At 41.8% G+C, this 24,862-nt stretch overlaps 1 protein-coding gene across 2 annotated transcripts in view; it reads left to right on the plus strand.

Moving 5' to 3' along the window:
- The first annotated feature begins 3,351 nt into the window (after nt 1-3,351).
- The window catches only part of Mthfs (5, 10-methenyltetrahydrofolate synthetase), a 29,036-nt gene continuing 7,525 nt past the window's right edge, over nt 3,352-24,862 (plus strand). Inside the window, exons 1-2 of one of the 2 annotated variants that reach the window (NM_026829.2) lie at nt 3,352-3,473; nt 7,371-7,632. In NM_026829.2, the coding sequence (NP_081105.1) occupies nt 3,357-3,473; nt 7,371-7,632 (379 nt within the window). In that variant the 5' untranslated portion in view covers nt 3,352-3,356. Of the gene's footprint in view, nt 3,474-3,545; nt 3,644-7,370; nt 7,633-24,862 lie in introns of those variants that run through there. The other variant, NM_001359993.1, reaches the window with a different exon arrangement.

Here is a 24,862-nt window from a genome sequence, read left to right on the forward strand (position 1 = left end):
ATTTCAGTTTTGAGTCTGTCATTCAATACAAGGGACAGGTATTGAAGTAAGGACAGATGATGACCTGGAAGGATCCTTTTTGTACCTCTAGCATGAGGTAGAGACTTTTCCATAAGGGTGTGCTCATGATCTAAAAGGCTGGGTTACTAAGCTAAACCTTACAGAGGCTAAAATCTTCTTCCTACCTTTTCCTGGATTTTTACAGTTTCTTATTGATGCCCTCTCCTGAATCTTTACTCTTTGGCCTTTAATTTGGGGTTCATGGATAGGACAGTCAGATAAGCAATGTTGGGGCTAAAAGGAAGGCCTCAAGTTATAGTCCTCTCTGACCTTCTCTTGCCTTCTTTCTCTTGCCAACCCACATTTGTCCCATGGCAAGACACAAAAAGTGGAATTCATTTTCCCCAAGTCAAGTCATAGTCAACAATCAGGTTATATGTCATCAGTCTGACTTTCTAATAGTCAAGAAGGGATCACTGTTCTTTCTGCTCCTAGAGGAAGAAACTGGAGAGGTTTGAACAAAAGCAGCTAAATGAAGGAATATCAAGCCATTATTAAACTCGATTTGTGTGAGAGAGAGACAGAAACAGATGGAGAGAGAGACATATGGACAGAGAGCCTGAGAGACAGAGGCAGAAAAAGACACAGAGAGAAAACTATCTTTCGTTAAGACCCTGCTCCAATTTTTAGATCAAATTTGATGGCAATATATAGAAATCCTCTATTTTGGTCTAGATCACTTGCATTATGTTTCCCTTGAGGCTACTGGTAGCTCCTGTGAAGAAAGATCCCCTCTTTCCAAGGCCAGGTAAATCTTTACAAGGAATCTCAATTATGAACAGTACCTTGGAGGTGATTCCTCACTGAAGGGATGAAGACCCTGGGCAAGTCAGTAATGAACTTAACTTCTGGTCTTTCTGTCTCCACATCGTGAGGGCTAGGATTACAGACATGTTATTGCCACATTCAGTTTGTGTGGTGCTGGAGGTCGAGCCTCCAGGCTTTGTGCATAGCAATGCCACCATATCATAAACAGCATGGTCTTCTATTTTATTGCCACCTTTAAACTGGAGAAGTGGGAAGGAATAAGCAAGAAGACCAGGTAGGAAGTTAATTAGAATCTTACAGAGGTGAGTCAGACCCAGTAATCACTTTTGAGCTCTGAAACCCACAGTGAGTCAGTCACTTGTTAGAACTGTTCCACAACACCCTGGAACAGTGCCACCATATAGGGGACCAAGTGTTCAGACATGAGACTGTGGTTGGGGGAATTTCACCTTCAAACCTTGAAACTGTTTGTGTTTGAAGACACATTTCTCAAGGTGTAGCACAGCACGATCCTATCAGCATAGTCTTCCTGCCTCAGTCTTCTGAGTGCTGAGAGGAGAGGTGTGTGCCACCAAGGTCAAGATATTTTATGCAAGGTTTCTTTGCTTTTGTTTTGAGTCAGGGTCTCAAGTCAGGAGCCTGGCTTGCTATAAAAGGACTGTTTGGCCTCTAGGGGCTCCCTCTGATCCTTTCTGCTTTCTCTCTGAGGACCTTGCCTCTGGCCTCTCTGTCTCCTCCCCCCCCCCCCCCCACCATGCATTCCTGGCCAGCTTTCTCTTCTCTTTCTCTTTCTTTCTCTTTCTCTTTCCTTCTCTTTCTCCTCCTCCTCCTCTTCTCTTCTCTTCTCTTCTCTTCTCTTCTCTTCTCTTCTCTTCTCTTTTCTTCCTCTCAGCATGGGCACTACACAGCATTTTACAAAATATATCATTACTGTGATAGAACATGCAGATTTATGACCCTAGAGAGCTTTACACACTAAGACTGCACGCAGTTATAGGTACAAATAAATCCTCAAAGAAAATGTACGTATGTAACATATATTTTTATCAAAGCTATCATTTTTTGCAGTCCTGGTGATCAAACCAAGAGCCTTGTACATACTTTACCCCTGGGTTATGCTGCTAGACTACCTATTTATTGTTGAAGGGATGTGTCTATGTAGGGAGCCACATATAATTGTCATGAATATCCAGAAAAGCCCTGCCTTCAGAATTTAACAGCAACAATTTAACATGTATAATAATAATAATAATAATAATAATTATTATTATTATTTGGTATAGTGCTGGTGATAAAACCCAGGACTATATCCATGCTAAGTTCTATTTATTCCTGCTAATTAATAGTTGATGAATACATTGGTTTATGGTGGTGATTCTCAAACATTATTATGGGTAGGGAATCACCTGAGGATGATGTTAAGATAACCATTAGGACTCCCTAGGTCTAAGGATGGCTCAGGATTCTCCATGTCTCACATGTTTTCAGTCGAAACGAATTCATACACCACACTCATGTTCAACTATTGGTGAATGGATATTACATTGGCACACTGACATGGTCTGTAGATGTAAGTGAATCCAGCGTTTGTTTACTGTTCATGATAAGATTCTATTCAGCTATGTTCTCTCTCTCCCACCTTGCTTTGTCTCCAGGCACTTAGATCTTACGGAACTGAACTACATATCCCTTAACACAGGTGCCAGAGATCTGAACTCAGCTCTCTCGTGCTGGTGTAGTTGGTCTTTTTACCAACTAAACTATCTCCGCAGCTCTGAAAAATTAACTCTCAAAAAATCAGTCCTCGGGTACTGCACTGTAACATGGGGTGGTAAATCTGAGTCAGTGCTTCTCAAATCTACTTACTTTGTTCTCTGCTCCATTCTCAGTCAAACGTCCTGTTAGAAAAAGGCATTATCTGTCTCTAAACAGCAGATGGCAACAGCGGTTAAATACTTCTATAACAAGGAACAGTCTGACTGAGTCCTGAGCTGTCCAGAGAGGGAACATCCATCTCCAGAAAGGGCCTGCCATATGTTATAAAAGCGGGCCCAAAATCTATCAGTAAGGAGCCAACTGACTGAAAGGGAGAGGAAGGCACTTGGTGGTAAAGGAGAATGTTTTACATTGACCAGGAGGAACCAAGAGCCTTCCGGTATGATGTATAGGCATGTCTAGCTTGCTTTGCCCTTCTGAAGCTTCTCGAGCCCTGTACTCCACAATTAGATGAATATCGAGTCCTGGAGTATAGTTGACAGCCTTTGTTAGACCCTCTGCAGAAGCATGGCGACCTTTTGTGGTCTGAGAGAGAGGGTAAGCACACTGGGCTACGTGCACAGTCCCCAGCTATCAAGCAGGAAGGGTCAAGGACGCCACACCATGCTGTTATCTGCCAACACAGGACGGGAGTCTGCTCAGATGCCTAAGTGGCCTGTGCACCTCTGCAGGTTTACAGAGGCAGGGGATTTGGAGTCCCGCCCCTTAAGCTCCGAGGGTGATGGGCGTGGCCGGGGCGGTGCTTGCCAGGAATGGCGGCGGTCACGGTAAACAGTGCCAAGCGGGGCCTGCGGGCCGAGCTGAAGCAGCGCTTGAGGGCCTTGAGCGCGGAGGAACGGCTGCGCCAGTCTCTCCTCCTCACGCAGAAGGTGCGAGAAGACTGCCGGGAGTTAAACTCCGGGAAGGGTGGGCTCGCGAGTCTGCGCAGGCGCACCTCCCCGGGGGCGCGTGCGCGTCGTCCGGGGAGCGCGCTCCGCAGGCAAGGGCGGCTCTCGCTGGTCCTGGAGCTTGTGAGGGAGCGAGCTGAGCTTCCGGGCAGGTTTGGTCATTCACAGAGCTATTTTGTTATTGCTAGGAAAGGCATTGCAGCCATTAGGAGCTGTAGAGACTGTCGAATCACTCTCCGGTTTAATTGAAATCCATTCGCATGTGTTGAACACCTAGTAAACTTTTTTTTTTTTTTTTTTTTTTTTATGAGTTGGGTAATACAGATGACAAACATGATTGTAGCCCCTAAGGGATCAGGGATGTAGCAGAGGAAGGAGACAAATGGAACCATTGTAGGGCTGGGGATATGGCTCAGTGATACAACTGTTCAAAAATGCGCTGTATTTTATTTGCCCATACTTAGAACATACATGGAATTTGGGTCTGTTTTTCTAGGAGTTTTAAATCGCCTGTACCTTTATTTTGGCAAAACTCCACTGTGAGTTTTATCTAAGGGGAGATAACTGTTGATGCTGTGACTTAGCTGCGTTCACTGCACAGCATTACACCTTGGGTTGCTGCTTCTGAGTTGGGGTTGTTTCTGGTCCTTATTTTCTTGTTTTGTCTCTTTTCTTACTTAGTTTTCCTCAGCTTCCTTAAGAGTATATCCTCAACGGAATTATTTTAAAGAAAATACCTATACGATTGGCACTATTTGTAGTTGAAATGTATTCGTGTTTTGCTTGCATGTATGTAAGTCCATTGTGTGTGTGTGCCTGGTGTCTTAGGTTAGAAGTGGGTGCCAGATCCTTTGGAACTAGACAGAGTTCAGGAAGGTTGTAAGTCCCTATGTGGGTGCTGGAAATTGAACCCAGGTTGTCTGCAAGAGCAGCAAGTGATCTTAAACTGCTGAGCCATCTCTCTAGTCACAACTTTTAAATATATTGTATATTAAAATATCTTCAACTCCAATTTGGTCCATATTAATCAAATTTTAATTACTTTATTGTCATTCTGCTCAATACCTATGGGTTCCAATCTAGAGACCAATGTTTTCATTTATGCATTATATCTTGTGGTTTAGTTATTGTTCTATTGCTGTGAAGAGACACCATAACCATAGCAACTTATAAAAGGAAGCATTTCATTTGGGCTTGCTTACAGGTTCAGAAGGCTGCTCTGTGATCATCTTGGTGGGAAGCTTGGAAGCAGGCAGGCAGGCAGGCAGGCAGGCAGGCAGGCAGGCATGGTGCTGAGCGCTTACATCTTATCCACAAGGTGGAGGTAGTGAGAGTCCTGGGTCTGCCATAGGCTGTGGGCTTTTGGAATCTCAAAGCTCACTTTGATGGTTTCTGTGACCACAGAGGTAAGAAGAGTGTCTTCAGCATGAAGCAAGAAGGAAGTCTGACTCAACATGATTTGGTACCTGGGGTTGGTTCAAACTTCTAGAGTCTTACACTTATTTTAGGCATATTTAAACATAGCACATTTTGGGAGAAAAATCTCCTCATTTTAATTAACTTAATTAAAATTCAAAAGAGTTTCTAAATAATTATGGCTTAAGCCATACAAGGGACATGTGTCTTCTCCCGTAGTGATGAATTCTATAGATTGACTACATGTGACAAGTTAAGGGTCTCGGTGTAGTCTCCGTCATATAGATAGTGCCAAGGTCACCAGGTTATTAACCACCTCTGCTCTCATTTGTAAAGTACACATGCCATCTCCCATAAAGATGGGCTCTACTGACTGAGAAACAATGCTCAAGATAGAGGTCTAGGGAGGATAACTGAGACAAACATAAGAATCTGGAGGAGCCATGCAGACAGTTCAGAGGTCACCAGGCTATTAACTAAATTCATTCCCCACCTTCTGGATGTAAAACAGGTAATATATCTTTCCCTTTGAAGAAACAAATGTGTGAACCTATCATGTTCATTGTCATTCAAACTGTTACATCTTGATTACCGGTTTTCCTTTGTATCTTTCAGAAATTCTTTTTCATTAGATAATAAAAACTCTAGATTAATCTTTTGTGTCTCTTAACTACTTTTCTTATTTTTTTTCTTAATCTTTCTCCCTCATAGGGCCTCCTAGATTGTTTTCATTTGGCTAATCACAGTTTTAATGTCTAATGAGTATTCCTTAGGTCTCTTACTGATTCCTTTCCCTAGCAGTCCATTAATGTTTTATAGATTCAGTTATTATTTTCAGTTTGTCTGTGAAGACTAATTAGAATTTAAAAATCATCCCCATCTTTTGAATTACCTGTTTGTCACTAAATCATTTTTCAATTCTATTTTTTTTATGTTTAAAAAATCCTTCTATTTTGTATTTTGTTTGTTTTTTCAAAATAGTTGAAAATCCTTGATTGGCTATGCATATTTCTGTCTTTTGGGGGTAGTGAGCCTCAACTGAGGACCTTGTACATGACAATGGATGAAACCCCTGGCCCTTGGCATTCATAAATATGCATTTATGAATGAAAGTGTGTTAGCTACAAGCTTTCCTCTGTTTTTGCAGATACTGTTTGGAATTCTAAGGGAAGAATGGAGTCTGCCCACCTCCTGTGTCCATGTTTTAATGGTGCTGTGTCTATAAATACTGGCTCATCTTCCCTATGTCTTATAGGAATCATTGTCTTCATCCTCCCTTCCTAACAGATAGCATGGAAATGGGCTGGAGGAAGAAAGGCAAATGCATATGCATAATCTCACACTGATTTTAGCTGTGTGTCTCATTGTTTCTTTAGCTCTTGTTTTTCTACACTCTGCTGTAAAGAGACTAAGAAAAAGACTTTCTTATATAGTAAGCGGTGTGAAAAGCCTCAGGCCTGCTCCAAATCCGGGTTTCCATTTGCTTCATTTCTGCCAGCAGCTTCTGACAGCTTCGCAGGGAGGAATTCCTTCCCTAGCCTCGCTTTGCTATGCTTTGCTTAACTTCCGTCTCCCCTTGGTATTAGATGTAACTTTGCTTTCTTCCCCTAAGTCTTTCTGTCAGCCATATTTGTAAGCTGCCATTGCGTTATCCTTCTTTCCTTAGCTTGAAGGACAGGGGGGACAGAAAAGCAGTGGACACAGAAAGGGAGTAAGGGGCCGGCTTCTGAGTCTGGGTAAGTGCTTAGGACTTCATGAGCACAACTTAGCTCCCACTGTCTGATGAGCGATTCCACTCAATGTGGATTCTTGCACCAGGAGCCCTTTGCCCCCATTTTAATGAACTCTGTGAGCACCTAATTGAATGGAATGACACTGGTTGAGCTAAGAAACCGTTACCAGTGTGTTCTCTGTGGGAGAATCCGTCCTTTAGGATACATAGGCAGTGACTGACCCGGGACTCACCATATAGACTGAAGTGTTGATGTGCGTCCCTACAGATGTAGCAAAGGTTCTGCAGAGCCCAGTAAGGTTAGGTCTCAGTGGGACTTAAATGGGGAAAATCAATGGGAGAAATGTCCAATGATCCAAGGACTGGAAATTTTGTGAGATCCCAATTTCATAGAAAAAAATAACCCCCAAATCCTCGAGTGAGTCCCTGAGGTGTACTGTCAGGAAATAGAAACTGGGTTCTTATCTGGGATCTGAAGATAGACAGCTTTTCATTCCATGACTTCTTAAGGAATTTCCATAGGGTCAAGCATAGGCATAGTGGAGAGATGAAGGAGTCAAGTATGCAAATCTTGAGTCTTGAAATAAAAACCAGGTATCAGGGTGCAGTGTCAGCTCACCGCATCACTCCTTGAAAAAGGCCGAGACAAAAGGGAGGAATTGGTAAGAGAAGTTACTAGTTTATGAAGAATACAGTCTTAAAAATTAAAACTGCCATCATTTCCCACTTAGGTGATTGCCCACAATCAGTATCAGAATTCCAAAAGAATTTCCATCTTTCTAAGCATGCAAGATGAAGTTGAGACGGAAGTAATCATCAAGGACATTTTCAAACAAGGCAAAATCTGCTTCATCCCTCGGTACCAATTCCAGAGCAATCACATGGACATGGTGAGGTTAACGTCATCTGAAGAAATTGCTTTACTTCCCAAGACATCTTGGAATATTCATCAGCCTGGTGAGGGAGATGTTCGGGAGGAGGCCTTATCCACTGGTAAGGCATCTTTTCTCACATCCAAACACTTACCTTGGTGCACCCTCTTTCCTCTGATCTTGGAAGCTAGCATGGTCATACTTGGCTAGCGTGGGAGAACTGATATCTTTGTATGTTTTGATGGTTTCACTGGATTTGTTTTTCTTCTCATAAAAATCTTTTCTCCCTCACCCCTTTTGTGTATTTTGTGAGACAGGGTGTCACTATGTAGGCAAGGTTGGCTTCAAACTCTCAAAGTCCTACCTCCCCAGTGCTGCGCTCATGGGCCTACACCAACTCTCCGGCTTCTACCAGATATCTTTATCTATTTTTTGGTCAGATCTATTGTATGCCTAGGAAGCTAAGGCCCAGTGCCTAAAAGGACTCACCCTGAAGCTGGGAAGACAGAAATTCCATGTTAATAAAAGTATCTCAACTTGTACTCTACATTAAATATAAGCATCAAATTAAAAAAGACATTCAATCAGTTCAGGGGTTGGTCTTGCAAATGTGCACCCCTTACATGGGCTTCTTCATCACCATCCTCTTCTCTCCATCCATACCATGTTTGTGGCAGCAGTTGTGGCTTTTGCTCCTGTGATACAACCCAAGTTGCAGTGGAGTAGAGTATGAGGCTTTAGAGTCTTTCAGCTGTGGTATGAGGCAGCGAACCTGCCCCCCCCCCCCCCACTGTTGTTTGCAGAAAAGTCTGCTGAGCAGGCATGCTTTCTGTTATCTCTTCACGTCGAAAACGTGCAGTTTTCCTTGCATCAGCAGTTTAGAAAGTGGCAAGTTCAGTGCTAAAGCCTAAATCAAGCCTCACAGTGTTGGAGGTGAGCCAGTGGGAGTGCAGATCATCTCTGCTGCAGCCTTTGCTGTCTACTCGTCTTCCTGGTTTGCCTTTGTTATCTCACCTTAGAAAAGGGTGAACTTGTAGCCAGAGTTGCAGTTACAGATTCTCAAGTAAAAATTTCTTGTAAGGTTCTTGTCTTAGGTTTACAGGATACAAAACCAGCTGGTAAGTGAAAATAGAGGGTCTGTCTCTTTACTGAATTTATCCTTAAAATGAGGGCTGCTTAGACAATTGATTAGCCGGAAGTTTTTCCATTGAGAATGTGTAATCTGGTTCAACCACTATCAACTTGGCATAAGCACAAGGGGATAATATTGGTCCAGAAACTGAAGACTACACAGACAAGGCAGCTCCAGTGTCTCTGGATTAGTGTCTTTAGAAGTCAGTCTATCTTTGTTGAGACTCTTTTTCTGTCGATGTTAGTTTTGTGTTCACTGTGGCTCATGGCAGCTTGGACTTATAACACCCTTCGAGCTAGAATTCCCAGCAGAAAAGAGCAAGTCTGGGTTTCTAATAATCCCAATAAAATTCTGGTCCTAACTCTTTTTGCTTGAGGTGGTCATCCCTGAGTGAATTACTATGGATAGATACAAAATTAGTTTATTGGCTCAAGCCTGGGTTGTATACAAACGTTCCTGACTGTTTTCTGTGACTGGGGCAAAGGACCTGTAGCCACCTCTTCAGCCCTCCTCAACCACTGTTTCTTTAGTAAGACTGTGTGGTTCCTGTAGAATTATAGGAGAGTAGGCATTGGTTTATCACCATCTCGCACAAAGTCTTTATATATATATTTAATGAAAACTTTATTATAGAGAGCTTGCAAATAAAAAATGCCACAGAATCATGATATGCATGAGAGCAGGCCAATGAAAATATAATTGTGTCACAAATTTGAAAGTGGTTTGTTTGTTTGTTTGTTTGTTTGTTTGTTTTGGTTGAGATGGGATCTCAGTACAAAGCCAGGCTGGTCTTGATCTCACAATCCATAAGTCTCAGCCTCCAAGGCTTCTAGACCTTCATAGCCATCTGGCTGGTAAATAGTTATTAAGAACTTAGTTCAGTGGTTCTCAATCTTCCTAATGCTGTGTGACCCTCTAATACAGTTCCTCATGTTGTGGTGAGCCATAAAATTATTTTATTTCTACTACTTCATAACTGTAACTTGGCTACTGTTCTGAATTGTAGCATGATATCTAATATGCAGGATATCTGGTAGGGAACCCATGTAGAAGGGTCATTCAGCCCCCACAGTGATGGGGAAGTCACTGAGTGTCTGTGAGAAGTGTGATGGAGACCTGCTTCCCACAGGGGTAGAGTTAACTAGCTGTGGTTCTCATAGAGGTGGGCTTCTGCTAGCACTACACAGGCCCTCTCCTATGAGCTGCCCCGTTCAGCTTTGCGTTAAACATCAAGATGTTCCACCATTCCTTGATTTCACATTCATAAATTTATTCTTTTTATATATTTCTGTTTGTAGCTATCATGTACCCATAAAATTATCCTTGTCTCTCTTTTTTAACCATCCAATTAGTAGGTATTACTGGATATTTCTTTGGTATATATTTGTGTGCACTGCATGTGTGTGCTCTATGTATGTGTGTGCACAGCTGTATGTAGAAGCCAAAGGAGGGTGTTGGGTGCCCTGCTCTATCACCCTCTACCTTATGGCTTTGAACAAGGGTCTCTCACTGAGTCCAGAGGTAGGCTGGCAGTGACAAAGCCCCAATGTATCCTTCTCTTTCTTCCACATTATAATGCTGGGTTACAGGCACAACTGCACCTGGAGTGAACCTCATGCTTAAGCCGCAAGCCTTCGTAGCCATTCAGATATTTCCCCAATCCCGCTTTGTACAATTTTTATCACCTGCTTCTGATCCCAGTGACCTTTTGTCCCCAGTTGACTGGTCACACTGACTATTCCCCTAGAATGACTTTCAAACTTGTTTCCTGATCATATTGGTTTCCCTCAGATGCCTTTTTATACAGCTCACCCATCTGTTAGATTTTTTTCCTGGATACTATAATGATCTCTGTCTCTGGCCAACAGTACTTCCTGCTGATCTGTTGTGGACAAAAGCTGGGACTTTGGCTAACTCTAAAGTCCAGGCCACTGAATGAGCCACTGTTTCCCCTTGTTTTCTGCTTTTCCCCAGTGTGGTTCCTCTCCGTCTCCCACAGTGCTCGGCTGGAGGATAGCATTTCATCGCTGTTGTCGGTGAGGGATTCAGGACTGATCTCTATAGTTTCCTCCTTTCTAACTATGACCTCTGTTCCTGAACTCTTGTGAAGTCCAGATATCTCACCTGGAAGTGGAGCTCATGAAGCCTACCCATAGGCTATTGTCGAGATATAGTGAGATGATGTCAGTTGCTCTGTGAAAGTGCCCTTGCTTCTGTGCCTTCTATTTTGCTAGAGTTGTGCTATAATGTACACAGCCTTCTGTGAAAATGAGGCTTGCTGTTTTCTAGGCTGGAATGTGTCATGTGTTTCTTCAGGCTAGAATATTGTAGTCCAGGGTCTGAGATCCCTGGCCCTCAAATTGTAATCTGGGTTCAATTACTTACGAATTTGGCAAATGACTAAAAAGCTGAAAGGCCCCAAGAGTTGGGACTAATAAAGCCGTTTTGTAGTGAGAACAAAGTAGGATGATATACAGTTAAATACTACACAGTGTGTTGTCAGGAGGAATCAGTAGAACGTTGTCATCATCATTGAGTACTGAATATTTTCCCTGGCTGCTCCCAACACCCTAGTCTTTTTCTTCTGTGATTCTTAAGTCCTTGGCACTTAGCATTAATCCCCACGTTTTATTAATTCTTCTTCGGAGCATATTTCTTTTTGTTCTAATAGACTTTGTCTCTAGAGGACAAGATTTTGGTGTAAGATACTGTATCCCTGGTACCTCCTATCATTTGGTTCATAGTCTATAGTCATCCAAGCAGGAAGGAAGACAGGCTAAGGAGAGAGACAAGGTGCCTTTTCCTTCAGTTATCAGATTATTGAAGCAGTGGTCCTAAGGACCTTTTTCAAAAATCCCATGCCAAGAGATGGAAAAAGCTGAAGGCTGGTGCCACCCAGGGGAGGAATTTGTCTCCCAAGGAGAGATTTCACACAATTCTGATACCTTTCCAGACTACCTTGCAGGAGTAACTGGAGTGGGAACAGAATGGACAATGACCACCCAGGGAGTGGGACTGCTTATTTACATACATCACTTGCCTGCAATGAAATGTAAACCTTGGGGCTGGCAGGATGGCTCAGTAGGTAAAGGTTCCTCTCACCAGGCTGAGGACTTGACTTGGATCCTGGAACCCAAATGGGAGAAGAAAACCGACTCCAGCAACTTGACTTGTGATTTCCTACATGTTTGGTAACATGTGATTCCTTCCCCAGTAACTAACAGAATAACCAACCAAATGAGTAAATAGAGGCATACTCAAAGAGTGAACATCATGGCCAGACCAGCAGAGGATTGGGTGGGGCGGCGTTCGTTGCACCTCTTTATTGATTCCTCCTTCCAATGTGGCCACATTGGATTAATCTCCTCTCTCTGTTTTGTACTGTTGTCTGTGTAATTGACCTTTTGAGGGCAGTGGCTGAGCCTGGCTTGTTTTGCTTGCCAGGGTCTATGCTCTGACCCTAATAACTTTCGCAACATGTTGATTCAAACTGGAAAGTTCTCAAAGTAAATCTGAATTTATTATAAGTTCAGACAATACTAATATAGATGAATAGATGATCAGTCCTTTATACATGAAGAACACCTGAATTAAAAACTTACAAAGAATACATGGGAATTATTTTATAGATGCTGTGATTTTTTTAATTATTTATATCATATGTAAAATGTCAACATTATCTCTGATTTGGTCAGGGCCTTCCTGCATGATGGTCCTGGGATTTTCAGTCTCTCGGGGCTGGTTTTGGGAAATCATTGAGTTAAGAGAATCATGGGATGCTGCCTGGCTTCTGATGTTGCCACACTTGCAGTGGAGGCTGAGGATTGGCTTGGAGGCCTTGTGTATTTGTGATGGGTATTGTGTTAAAGGTTGGTAAGAAGCAGAAATTGCAGTTTTGTTAATGGAGTATTTAGGATCAAAAGCTTGGTTTCTAGAAGCACAACAAGCCAGGCTTGCCCCCTCCCCCCACCCCCAGTTCCTTCATGGGAAAAGCAGAAAAGAGGTTCCTCGCTGACTGGCACCAGGCTTTAACCTTTCCCTCCTTGCAGCATGATATTACTAGGAAATTCTAATTCCCTGTCAGTAAGTGCTTCTGTATCCTAATAGCCACTGGATGATCACAACTGTCTCGCTTTAGACTGTGCCACTCCTGCGAGATGGCAGATCTTGACCTACTGCACCATGGTTCTTTTTGTGCCCTGGGGTACATTGAGATCATTGTTATGCCTCAGATCAGATGAAGTTAATACTTTTGCTATATCTCCTCTTTTGTATGCTGAACAAATGTGTTAATTATTAGACTGAAGCCAGGGATGTCCATAGTCCTGGGGACCAGGCCATACTGTCTCAGCTACTTGCAGAAACTCAGGGACACCGCCACGCAGATGACTGCCGCATACTCAGGAGAACTCTTGGTTTGGTTTAGTTTATATTAAGTAGTGACTCAGAGACACTGCCACACAGATGACTGTCACATGCTCAGGAGAGAACACTTGGTTTGGGTTTAGTTTATACTAAGCAAAGAAGAGAGTTGCTAAAGATCCGGCACGATTTGCTGTTTTCAGTGTGATTTGTAGCAGCTCTGCTCTTACAGGAAGTGTTTTAGCAAACCTTTAACCACATCTCCTTCACACAACAGAAACATTGTTGATTTTACTGAAGCCATTTATCGTATTATATAGGGCAGAGTTTTGTAACTTCAATCCATGACTCATTAATGGCTTTGTTTGATTTTGAGACAGAATTTCATGTAGCCCAGGCTGGCCTTACTTGCTACTTCACTGAATGTGATGACTTTGAACTTTTTAACTTGCTTGCACCTTTCAGATGCTGAGGCCACAATGCATGCCACTGTCCCCATGTGTTTAGTGCTGGAGATCAACCTGGGGCACTGTGTGTGCTTGGTAAGCATTATACCAACAGCTTCCTCGTCAGTCACCACACTGGTTTGTTTTGAGACAGAGTCTTCCTAGGTTGCCCAGAGTGTCCTTACATTTACGATGCTTTATCCACAGTCTTTGGAGTTGGGGTACCAGGATGTGCAGTTCTATACCTGGCATCATTGGGCTTTAATTTCCTTAAGAAGCATTAAAAACCAAACCAGAAAGAAATTGAGAAGAAATGTTTATTTAGGTGTGCTGATCATGAAATGGATCTGATATTTTTCTTCCAGTAAGTTCTAAAACACTGTAAAGCTATTGGCTTAGATGTCTTTCTCAAAAGGGCATTCATTATCTGGTGACCTTACAGAGCAATAAGACCAACAGGTACATTTTCTTAACCAGGTACATTTGCTAATTTTGATGGAGACCTAGCAAAACAAACACACAAACAGAAACTCACATGACTTTTTATATATAGCAACATAGTCACACGTGAAATACATGGTTGAAAATAAAAGCAATTCATGGACCATAAGGATACTAATTTCAAGGAAAACCAAAAAATATTTAAATAGAAGTGGTTTTGTATCTGTGCAGGGTCAGGTCTCACCCCTGCCAGGGGTCTCAGCCTTCTCTGTAGTTCCACTAATGCAGGTGTTTGGGAAGTACTGGTCATGTAATCAGCGAGGCATACGAAGTGAGGGAGTTTGTGTGTGTCAACTCTCTCTTAATGCCCCTGTTGATTTTTAAATTCTGTCTAAAAGAAATTTAGTGTTTTCTTTTGTTTTTTTGTTTGTTTGTTTTTGTTTTGTTTTTTTGAGACAGGGTTTCTCTGTGTAGCCCTGGCTTTCCTGGAACTTACTCTGTAGACCAGGCTGGCCTTGAACTCAGAAATCCCCCTGCCTCTGCCTCCTGAGTTCTGTTTCTTAAAGAATGTAATATAGCTTATAATATAGCTCAGTCTGTTTCAGATCTCTGTTTACTAAATTCCAATAAAATACAGGGAGTTTGCTTCTGTATGAGTTCCTCTCCCTTTTGTATCATATAAATTATGTTTCTATGTATTATGCATCCAACAGTGCAGTATAATTATTGCTTTAGATATTTATATGTTTTAGGAAAGAGTTAAGAGAGGAAAGGAAACTGGGTTGATGGGACATGCCTGCAACTGCCTGTTTTTCTAGCATTCTGGAAACTACGGCAGGAGTATCCTCGTGAGTTTGTGGCCAGCCTGAGTTACGTAGTGAGACTGTATGTCTCCTGAAACACCACACACACACATAAATTCTTTTTTTGAATACATAGATGAAGAAAAAGAAAGGCTAAGGTGGACAGATTTAGAAGGATTTCATGTTTATATTTTTCTAACTTTTAGATACTTTTCAGTTTCTTTTTTTTTTTTTATTTTCATTTTATTTACTTTAGTGGGTTGTTTTGTTTTTAAGGTGGAGTCTCTTATACTCCATGCTGGCTTGGAATTACCAAGTAGCTAAAGATGGCCTTGACCTTGTGAGCTCCTGATTCTTTATGTCTGACCCTAGCAAGTACTTTGATTTTAGGTATCTACAACTATTCCTTGTTTATGCTATACCGGGGATTGAACTCAGGTCTTCAAGGCATGCTAGGCAAGCCCTTGTCTAACTGGATCCCAGCTCAATACTTTTTTTTTTTTAAAGGCTATTAATTGTTGTAATAAAGTACTAACCATATATGATATTTATTGAATGACCTCTCTGGTAGACTCACAGTTAGGTTTTATTCCTAAGATAGTATAATAGGCAAGTAACCTAGTCCAGTGATGCGAACTCTAAAGAGTTTTGAGACATCTGTGCTTTGTTCAGTAGATTTATTTTCTTAACTTCCTGCAGTGGTCAGTGTGCTGACAGGCTAAGGATGCAGAGGGCCAGGGGTCCAGTGAGTAGGTGGGATGGGGAGTATCGGTGTTAACAAGGGTGATTGGTTGAGGAGGAAAGGGCTGCTCAAGGACTGGCTGGGTGAAATATTTAGGCTCTGAACACTCAGAGCTAGGGACAGGGAGCTATGAAAAACTTCTCCTGTGGACAGAGATGTGGAAGGGCACAGAGGGAATTCCAGTACTTCTTTCCCTCCCCAGAGACCTTCATTCCCTTTTCATTCCTCTCTCCTACTATCTGCCTTCCCCGTGTCTCCCCCAACTTCATCTCCTTATTGTCTACCCTTTTCCTACTCTGGTTTTTTTTTTTTTTTTTTTTTTTTTTTTTTGGTTTCTCTGTATAGCCCTGGCTGTCCTGGAACTCACTTTGTAGACCAGGCTGGCCTCGAACTCAGAAATCCGCCTGCCTCTGCCTCCCAAGTGCTGGGATTAAAGGCATGTCCCACATGCCCTTCCTACTCTGTTTTAATCATGCAAGCAGTCAATATTGTTTAGCTTGCTATTAGACTGTAACATCTTTATGATTCCTTATTCCTTTATTTTCACTCCTCCCTGTATATTAGTACAAATATAAAAATAGTTAACATTTTAATATAAATGTTTTGGACTCATCGTTATCTGTTTTATCTTAATGGTATTAAATGCTTCATTGGTCCAAGCAATATTTAAAGTTATTAAATGTTATTAAACATCCTAACCATTTTCTTATCTGTTTCCCTCGGGAAGCAGTTCCCAACCTGTGGGTCACGACTTCTTTGGGGATTAAATGACTCTTTCACAGGGGCCACCTAATACCACTGGAAAACACAGATGTTTACATTATAATTCACAACAGTAGCAAAATTACAGTTATGAAGTTACAACAAAAATAATTTTATGACTATGGGTCATCACAACATGAGCAAATGTATTAGAGGGTCACAACATTAAGAAGGTTGAACACAAATACTTTAGAACTTTTGGAATTTATTAAAACTTTCTTTGTAGGTTAATATATTTATTTGATTATTACAGTTTTGTTGGTAATGACATTTCATTTTAACAGGAACAGAAATCTTGTGAAATCCAGTTTGAAGGAGGAGGGGGCTTATTTATTACTTATTTTTGTGCAATGGGAATAGAATTTCAGTGGCATGTGATTGTTGACATTGACATCTCAGTTTAAGAGGAGAGTGTAGGCTACCATTTTCTTGGCATTTCTTTTCTACTTGTGAAATGGCTTCTGCAGATCTTGCCATCACATCTGAGGTAAGCAAGAAGGGAAATGATGGCAGTGGTTGAATGTTAGCTGTCCCCACTGCAAGTAACTTCTGGAAACTCTTACCTCTCATTGGCTTTAATGGTAACAAAACTTATATATAAGGGAAATCTGGAATTTTCCTTTTCTTATTTATATCTATGCAGATTCTAGGGTGGTGCTGGGCCAGTGAAGGGTGGGTCAGTTCCTGTTAGAGTCCTGTAGACTTGCAAAATACTCTGTGGGTTTTTTGTTTTCTGTTTTTTGTTTTGTTTGTTTGTTTGCTTGTTGTCTAAGGGACAAAGCAAGCTCTGTTGCTGTATATTCAGCTGAATTTCCTTCCTGGGCTTGTAAGTGACGTCACCTAATCGGGCAGCAGCCACAGGAGGAAGAAGACAAAGGTCTGTTCTGGCTCCGTCTGTGGCTCCGTCTGTGGCTCCGTCTGTGGCTCCGTCTGTGGCTCCGTCTGTGGCTCCGTCTCAGGGCTCTCCCCTCCACTGACGTCAGGATGCTTGACTTCGTCAGTGGAAATAGGGACAGGATGGACAACTCGAAACTGAGTTGGAATTTATTAAGAAAAAAATTTAATATACATTTAAACACTAGTGGTGAAAGAGTGGGGTGGAGCGGCAGAAGGGGAGAGAGAGACAGAGACAGATTTGCTTAGGACAATGACAGTGTATACCCAAGTGTAGCCATGGGCATCCCAATGGAGAGTTGCCCCTAAATGTCTCAGCATAGCTGTGTGAACATTCTGGTGGATTTGAAATTTACATTTTTCTGGGTCTGGAGAACTGGCTTGGCAGTTAAGAGAAGGTAATATTATTGTAGAAGATCTGAGCTCAGTTTCCAGTACCTGCATCAGGCAGCTCTGGCTCCAGAGGATCTGACTTCCTCTTCCGGCCTACCTGGGCATCTGTACTCATGTGCACATGCCTACACATAACTAAAAATAATAAAATAAATTTTTACATTTTCAATTTTTAAAGGGTTTTAAAGAGTTAGTAAGAATGTTTTGGTATATTTGTTCTTCTGTCAGAAACTTTTTTTATTTTTATTGTAAAGATGGTATATCGAATAGGATTACTGGATAATAAGATAAAAACAGGTTCAAAGAGTCAACAGAATTCTTAGCACAGTGTCTTCCATGTGTCCATGTGCCTCTCACCTTACTCTGCACATTTCCTTTAGTGTATTGTTAAGTGATTTTAGCCAGCTTATACTTGTTATTACTAAAGGTGGGCTTTTCCTTCTTATATAGTATGTATACACTTCTTATGTAGTGTATACACACACACACACACACACATATTCAGGGAGAGAGAGAGAAACAGAGACAGAGAGAGTATTATGTTTGTTTGTTTGTTTTTTACTAGATAGCTCTGATTAATTTAGAAGTCACCATTCTTTTTACCCTAGGCTCCCCAGAGCTGTGATTAAACACATGCCACCATAGCTGATTACTCCAATATATTATAAAGTGTTATTTCCCCTATTGTATAGAGAAACATACCAGCATAATCTCAAGTTTTTTAATAGAAGCAGGAATCTCTGAAAGAATTTCAGAATTATTACAATTGTGCATTATTTCTTAAATTTCATGAAAACAAACATTGACGCTCTGGTTTTATTAAAAATGTTTATCTTTGATTAACAGTTTTCTAAAGGAGGTGTGTAAACTGGATTTCTCGAGGCTGTGTTGGATGAATTGCATACCTTTCTCCAAGCCCAGCAGATGTCAGTGTTTCACAGATGTACAGACTAAAGCAGTGCCTTCGTCCACAATCTCCACATGTGTGTGTCCCTTAGTCATTTACATTAGTCACTGAAGTGGGGTCAACTGGAGACAACCCAAGTCAGGTTTTTACCTGGAGGTAAGGGAATGGGCCTCTGTGGGAAACGATTCATCAATGTCACACAGTGAACCATGAAGCTAAGCCAAGTGTTTTTGTTTCTAAGACTCTCCATTTTCAGAACTGATTAAAAATAGGTACCCAAATCATGGAGATCAAAAAAGGATAATCCAGAGTAGATGCCCCACTTATGGAGGAAAAAGAGGCAAATGCTGTTCCATTTGTTTGGGTGTGCAGACAGCAGTTCAGTCATGATGAATAAGATGCTGGCAGTATCTGAAAGCAGCTAGCTGGAGAAGGAGTTGCTACATGGGAAAGTGACCTTTGAAAACCATTCTGTGCTTGCTTTGACCATAGAGCTCATGTGACACCAGTGCCAGTACTTGTGTGACACCTGAATGATTCCCACATTCTGTCCACTCATAGCCTTATCCAGTGCATTGGAGCAAAATCATACAAACCATTTAGTTCTTTCTTCTTTTTGAGAGGCACTTATCACTGTCCCCAAACATATGGCAATCTCCCCAAATCTGTGAGTTTGTTTATTTTATTTTGATGCACAGGCCATTGCAGCCCCTCTTCCAGACCCCTGTAAGTTCTGTTATTCCAGCACCCACTTCCTTAATGTCATTTTCCTGGACTTAAGCACTTGCCAGTGGGGTACCATGATCTCCTTTCTGTTTTTTGCCTTGGCACATGTACTACTCCATCTATTACGGTTTAGGTGTTCCTTACACTCAACTTCTTGGGTGTGGTTTTAGCTAAGCAAGTTGTTAGTACTTTGTTGGCAAATACCTGTCCCATGTTCTTATAGTTCCTTGGATGAGGCTAGCATATTTATAGAATTATTAATAATGACTAGTTATTGACTTGATTGTATTGAATTTCTGATAAATAAAAAAGCTTTGTGAATTTTTTTTCTCCTTCCCTTCTTATCAGCTGCTTTTATGGTGCATTAAGGATTTCGAGATGAAAGTTTTTTATCCACCAGAAGAAGGCGTATTGAAACAGATAGCAAGGCTAGCTGGAGTGAAAATAACACACATGAATCGTGGGAAAGGATGATAGAGACCTAGGTGATACTATGTCAAAGCACTGACTTCCTTTTTCCTTTATTTACAGCAGTTGGAGTTGTGATGGCACATAGCTCATGTCAGTAAGCTCTGAGGCCTCCTATACATGCAAGAGAAGGGCAATCAGGAGAAACAGACTGTGAGTTTAGTTGCATTGGCTTACCTAGAGAGACTGCCCAGCTTTCAAGTGTCAAACATCTGGGTAAAAGAAGTGGTGGAAGCCATCGAGCCGTTTCTTGCTCAACTCTGAAGCTGGGGAACTGGGCAGCACTGTAACTGATTAGAATAAGGACTTTGTGAGCTCCTTGTGTACAACGTAGATAGATAGAGAGAGCTGCAAAGGCACCCTTACTTACCCTGCACCTACGAGAGATGCTCTTCATTACTCTATAGCAGAGCTTCTCAACCATCCTATGCTGATACAGATCCTCATGCTGTGCTGACACCAACCATAGATTATTTTCATTGCTCCTTCGAAACTGCAATTTTGCTACTGTTATGAGTCATAATATGAATATCTGTTTTCCAACGGCCTGAGGTAACCCTTGTGAAAGGGTTATTCCATTCATCCCAAGGGGTTGCCACCCATGGGTTGAGAACCACTGCTCTAGAGTAAGGCACATTTTAATTGATTCATTCCCCATGCCTGTGGCTGATGCTGGTGGTTTTACATGGGCCAGGGAACCACTCACTCTGCCAGAGCCCCAGTTCTTCTCTTCCTCTCCTATCATAGTTGTTTCTCTTCATTATTGTAGAGAAGCATGTAGTATAAAGTGCACATTTACCTTTCTGAAACACCCAGTCCAGCAGTGCTACGAACATTCTGCTGTGCAACAGCTCTCTTAAGATTTCCATTTGGGGACCTGAAACTGTGCAGTGAGAGATGACACTCTTGCCCCAGCCCCGAGGCAACCACAGTTCTTCTTTCCTTTCTGCACTTGATTAGCCAAAAGGCTGAGAAGTGATCTTTCTTTTCTGAATTAGACTGCGTTACCTATGCGTAAGTGGGGTTGCGCAGAACTTATCTTTCTGAGGTTCTCTGCTTATTTCTCGATTACGTCACACAGAAAAAGGTAACCTTAAAGTTGTAAGAATCTTTAACTTAGATTTGAAATACATCTGAGAAATTGAAGTTTTCTTTCTCTCTTTTTCTTTCCCTTTCTTTCTCTCTTTCCCTCTTTCTCTCTTTCTATCCTTCCCTCCTTCCCTTCCTTTCTTCTTTCTTTCCTTTTTTTTTTTAACATTACATAACCAGAGGAGATTCAAGTTAGAGAAAAAGCATAGGAAAATCTTTCTCTTCTTCCCACTTTTATTTTCCTGTTTGGACAATAAAATACATGAATATCATTCATTTGACTATGAATGGTAGTGTGTTTCCCCCAAACTCAGTGCCAAAATAACACAAAGGAATGCCATTTGGATTAAGATAATACCATCTCTGAACTTTTTTTGTACTGAAAATAATTTGATCTCCCCCTTCCTTAACATTCTTTTTAAATCTTCTAAGATAGGATGAACTGAAGGATTGATTTTCCTCTGTCCTTAAGCCCTAAGGGAGATGCCCAAGGCAAGGGCTGGCACTCTTCACTGTGAAAGAGCAGGTAGTAAGGATCTGGGCCTTAGTGGCTGATATGCATGTTCAGGGACTGACTGTTCCATTTTAGTGGCCAAAGTAAGGTGTGGCTGGGTTCCAGTGAATCTTTATAACCGTATTTGGTGGGGAGGCTGTGGGTTCAAACCGGTGTAGTTGAAGAATCTGAGGCCTTGGAGATGGCTCAGTGGGAAAGAGTACTTGCCTCCCAAGCCTCAGGTATAGCCAAGTATAACTTCCCAGCACCCAAGAAAAAAGCCAGGCATGCCATTCCAGTGCTGTGGGAATGTGGAGACCAGAGGATCCCTCGTGCTTGACTCTACCTCAGAAGAATCAAGCAGAGAGTGAGAGAACATTAGATGTCCTTCTCGGGCATACCCTTAGGCGCACAAAATGTGCCTGAAGGGGTGCATACGCATATACATTACATGCATGCATACATACATACATACATACGTATATGCATTTACTAAAAGAAAATAGCTGTACACTGTTTTTTCCCCACACCCACACAGAATTGGTTCACCTCTTCCCACTTTGGCTCTTGGCAACCAGCTTTGTATCTTTCATATATAGTTACGATTGCTGTTCATAGGCATAGCAGAGATGGTCATACTGTTTAATCAAATATTGTTGGATTATTGTTACTTGTTATCTTAATATCTATATCATATTTTCACATAAAGTGTTAGCCAATATATAATTACATTTTTTAAGTGCTTAAGAAAATAACATGCTTTGAAGTTTGTGTCCTGAAGACTAGAATTTTAGAGCATTCATACACACACACACATATTACATGCATGCACACTATACATACATACATACATACATACACACACACAGACATTTACTAAAAGGAAATACGTGTGCTCTGTTTTGTGTTAACTTTCCTTGGGAAGGTGTGAAACAGCAATAACTTAACCCAGATGTAGCCCTAACAATAAATCCACCCTAGACCATCATGGTAAACCCATGAGTTTGTTTATAGGAATGTGGATAAGGGGTTACTTTCAGAAGAGTGGGTAGCCCCCAAACGCAACAGCTGCATCACTGCGAAGTCCTACCCCATCACAGAGGATGCTGTGCAGACTCTGTCACAGAGTTCCATTTTCAGCTAACCTCCCCTCTTGTTATATACTGCAGCATCTCCTGAGAGCACTCACAACCGATTTTGGGAAGGAGTAATGGCCGGAATCCCAGAAGGGGATCCTGTAGTCTTCCTTCTACTCCTTCTATGAGGGAAGGGGGGAATAGCTCTGTTACCATTACCGTAAACTTGCTTTCATTACATTATTGTTCTTATTTTGCTACCATGGCTATGGGTCAAAGTTATCTCTACTCCATTACACCATTGGGGCAGATAAATCTAACAAAAACTCAGTATTTTTTGATCATAAAGATGAAACATGAAGTAAAAACTAAAAACAACCCATCTCCATGCCCACAACTAACTACTAATACTCACCATGTTCAAACATTGCTGGATCTGTTTGTTAGCGTCTACTGGAGTCAGTCTTTTTCACTTAACAATTGCTACAAGCCCATAAAGGGTGACACATTACAGACTAAAGGGTGAGCTGGAGGGTTAACACTGTACTTTAGTGCAGTGCCCCCACTCCTGCCCAGCAGCCGTTCCAGCTGCCATCCTGCTGGCACCATAGACATACTCTCCCTACTCCCACAGCCTAAGATGTTGGATGGCCAGTGTTCCCTAGCAGTTACTACTTACAAGTTGCCAGTCCTTTTACTGGCCCCTTTCTTGAGTTTCTTTTCTCAGTTTGTGTGCCATCTGCATACACTGTGGCCCAAGCCTGACTAGTATAGATGCTGTATTCCATGTGACTGAGCTTGCTTCCATGGCAGATTTAGTATATATTCTTTGTCTGCCTTATCCTCCAGCAAGAGGCTCTCATCCTTCCCAGCCCTGGAGTCTTGACATCACTGGCTATATGACTTTGTCAAATTACATTCTGTCTTTGAATCTTGATTTTCCCATTTGGAGAAAGCAGATGATTATGTGTCTTGTGGGGTGTGTGGGCAGGTGATGTAAGGATGTGTCTGTGAAGTGGGCAGTATAACTAACAGTGAGCATCAAGTATCAGTGCCACTGGTCCTGATTTCCTTATAGACACTTCTCAGAGGATCCTCTGTAGAAGGAAAGGTACTTTGTTGCCACAGTGCTTTCCCATCACATCTTTCTAGAGCCACCATTTGAGAGAGCCTGCATGGCTCACGCTCTGCTCCTGGCTGGAGCATCTCTTGTAGATGGCTCCTGTCTGTACATTTCTAGCAGACAGCAGGTGGTGGTAGAGAGCTAGGCTTGCTCTTTGATGGGGTTTGTGCAAAAGTCTAAATAACTCTTTTAAGAAAAAAAGAATCAAGAGTCAACAAAGAATAGGCATTTTTTCATATCCATAAGTGTAAGAGAATCCTTCGTTTATTGAACACTTTATTAAGTTTTGACATTCTTTCCTTATGTATTTACTTAGTCACTTTGTAAAGTTGGTATTTGTCCCGTCTTAAGAAGAAGCTGGGTTTCAAGGAGAGCTTCAGTTACTTAGAAGTTTCTAACAACCCTTGGTTGTTGTGGGGTCTACACAGTGATCTGTATGGAGGCCAGTGCACGTGACTGGTTGCTAGTCTCCTATGCTCTTGCATTCACACAGAAGGTTGATATTTAAGAGAATTTCACATTTCTGGCTCTGTGTTCCATGTGATAAATATTCACAAGGAGTGATGTGAAGGTGTACGGTCCCCTTTTCACGCAGGCCCTTCTGTTCCCCAGTTCTTCATCTCAGAGGCTGTTACTTTTCTATGTATCCTTCCTGGGGCAGACTCACAGGAAGGCACAGGCATTACAGAGAGAAGGGGACTGTTTTCACAGGCCATCTTAGGTTGACTTTTGGCCTTGGGAATTTTTAGGCTGCTATGCTAGGGTAGAAGCTGTTGTGCAGAAACACTCAGCACTTATACTATATGCACTTCAAGTTTCTTCTGTGTTTCAGCTCTGCCCAGAAGACTCTGAATCCTTGTCTCCATTGACTGCAGAAGAAGGTTAGGGCACAGAGAGACATCAGGGTTTACATGAGAGAAGTGATTTGGCAGAAACACAGAAATTCTTCCCCTGTAAGAGACATGTAACAGACAAATGCACAAAAGTGGGTGAAGGCAGATGCTGGCTGGCCTGAAGTCATGGCCGCCATTTCTACCACTATACATATATGGCCCTGATCTAATTATTTCTTCAGGGATACAAAACCCTGAAAATCTCATGGATCCCAGTCCATGACTGTAACTACTTCCTTCGTTTAAACACAATGTTCATGGGATTAAATAAAGCCTTGCATTCATAATGTATTTAGGCTTCCATGGAAGGCATAGATAGACTCTCATGCTGTGATCCACATGACATTAGCAGAATGTCCCCTTATACCCAGGAGTACATTTTACCTGGTGTTGTATGGTTGGCCTAGTGCCCTGGTGATGAATGTTAATTCTGTATTTTGATACAAGCTTTGGTGCCCGTGTCAAAGCAAGAATGTTAAGTTAACAATGTCAAAGTGAGCAGTCAGGGGCCATCCTGTCTTCAGATGCATATGATTCTACACTAAGATTCCCAAAGGTTGGTACATGTTGAGACAGAGTGAAAATGCCTTTGAGATGTAAA

Source organism: Mus musculus, chromosome 9 (assembly GCF_000001635.26).
Source record: "Mus musculus strain C57BL/6J chromosome 9, GRCm38.p6 C57BL/6J".
NCBI classification, from domain to species: Eukaryota; Metazoa; Chordata; class Mammalia; order Rodentia; family Muridae; genus Mus; species Mus musculus.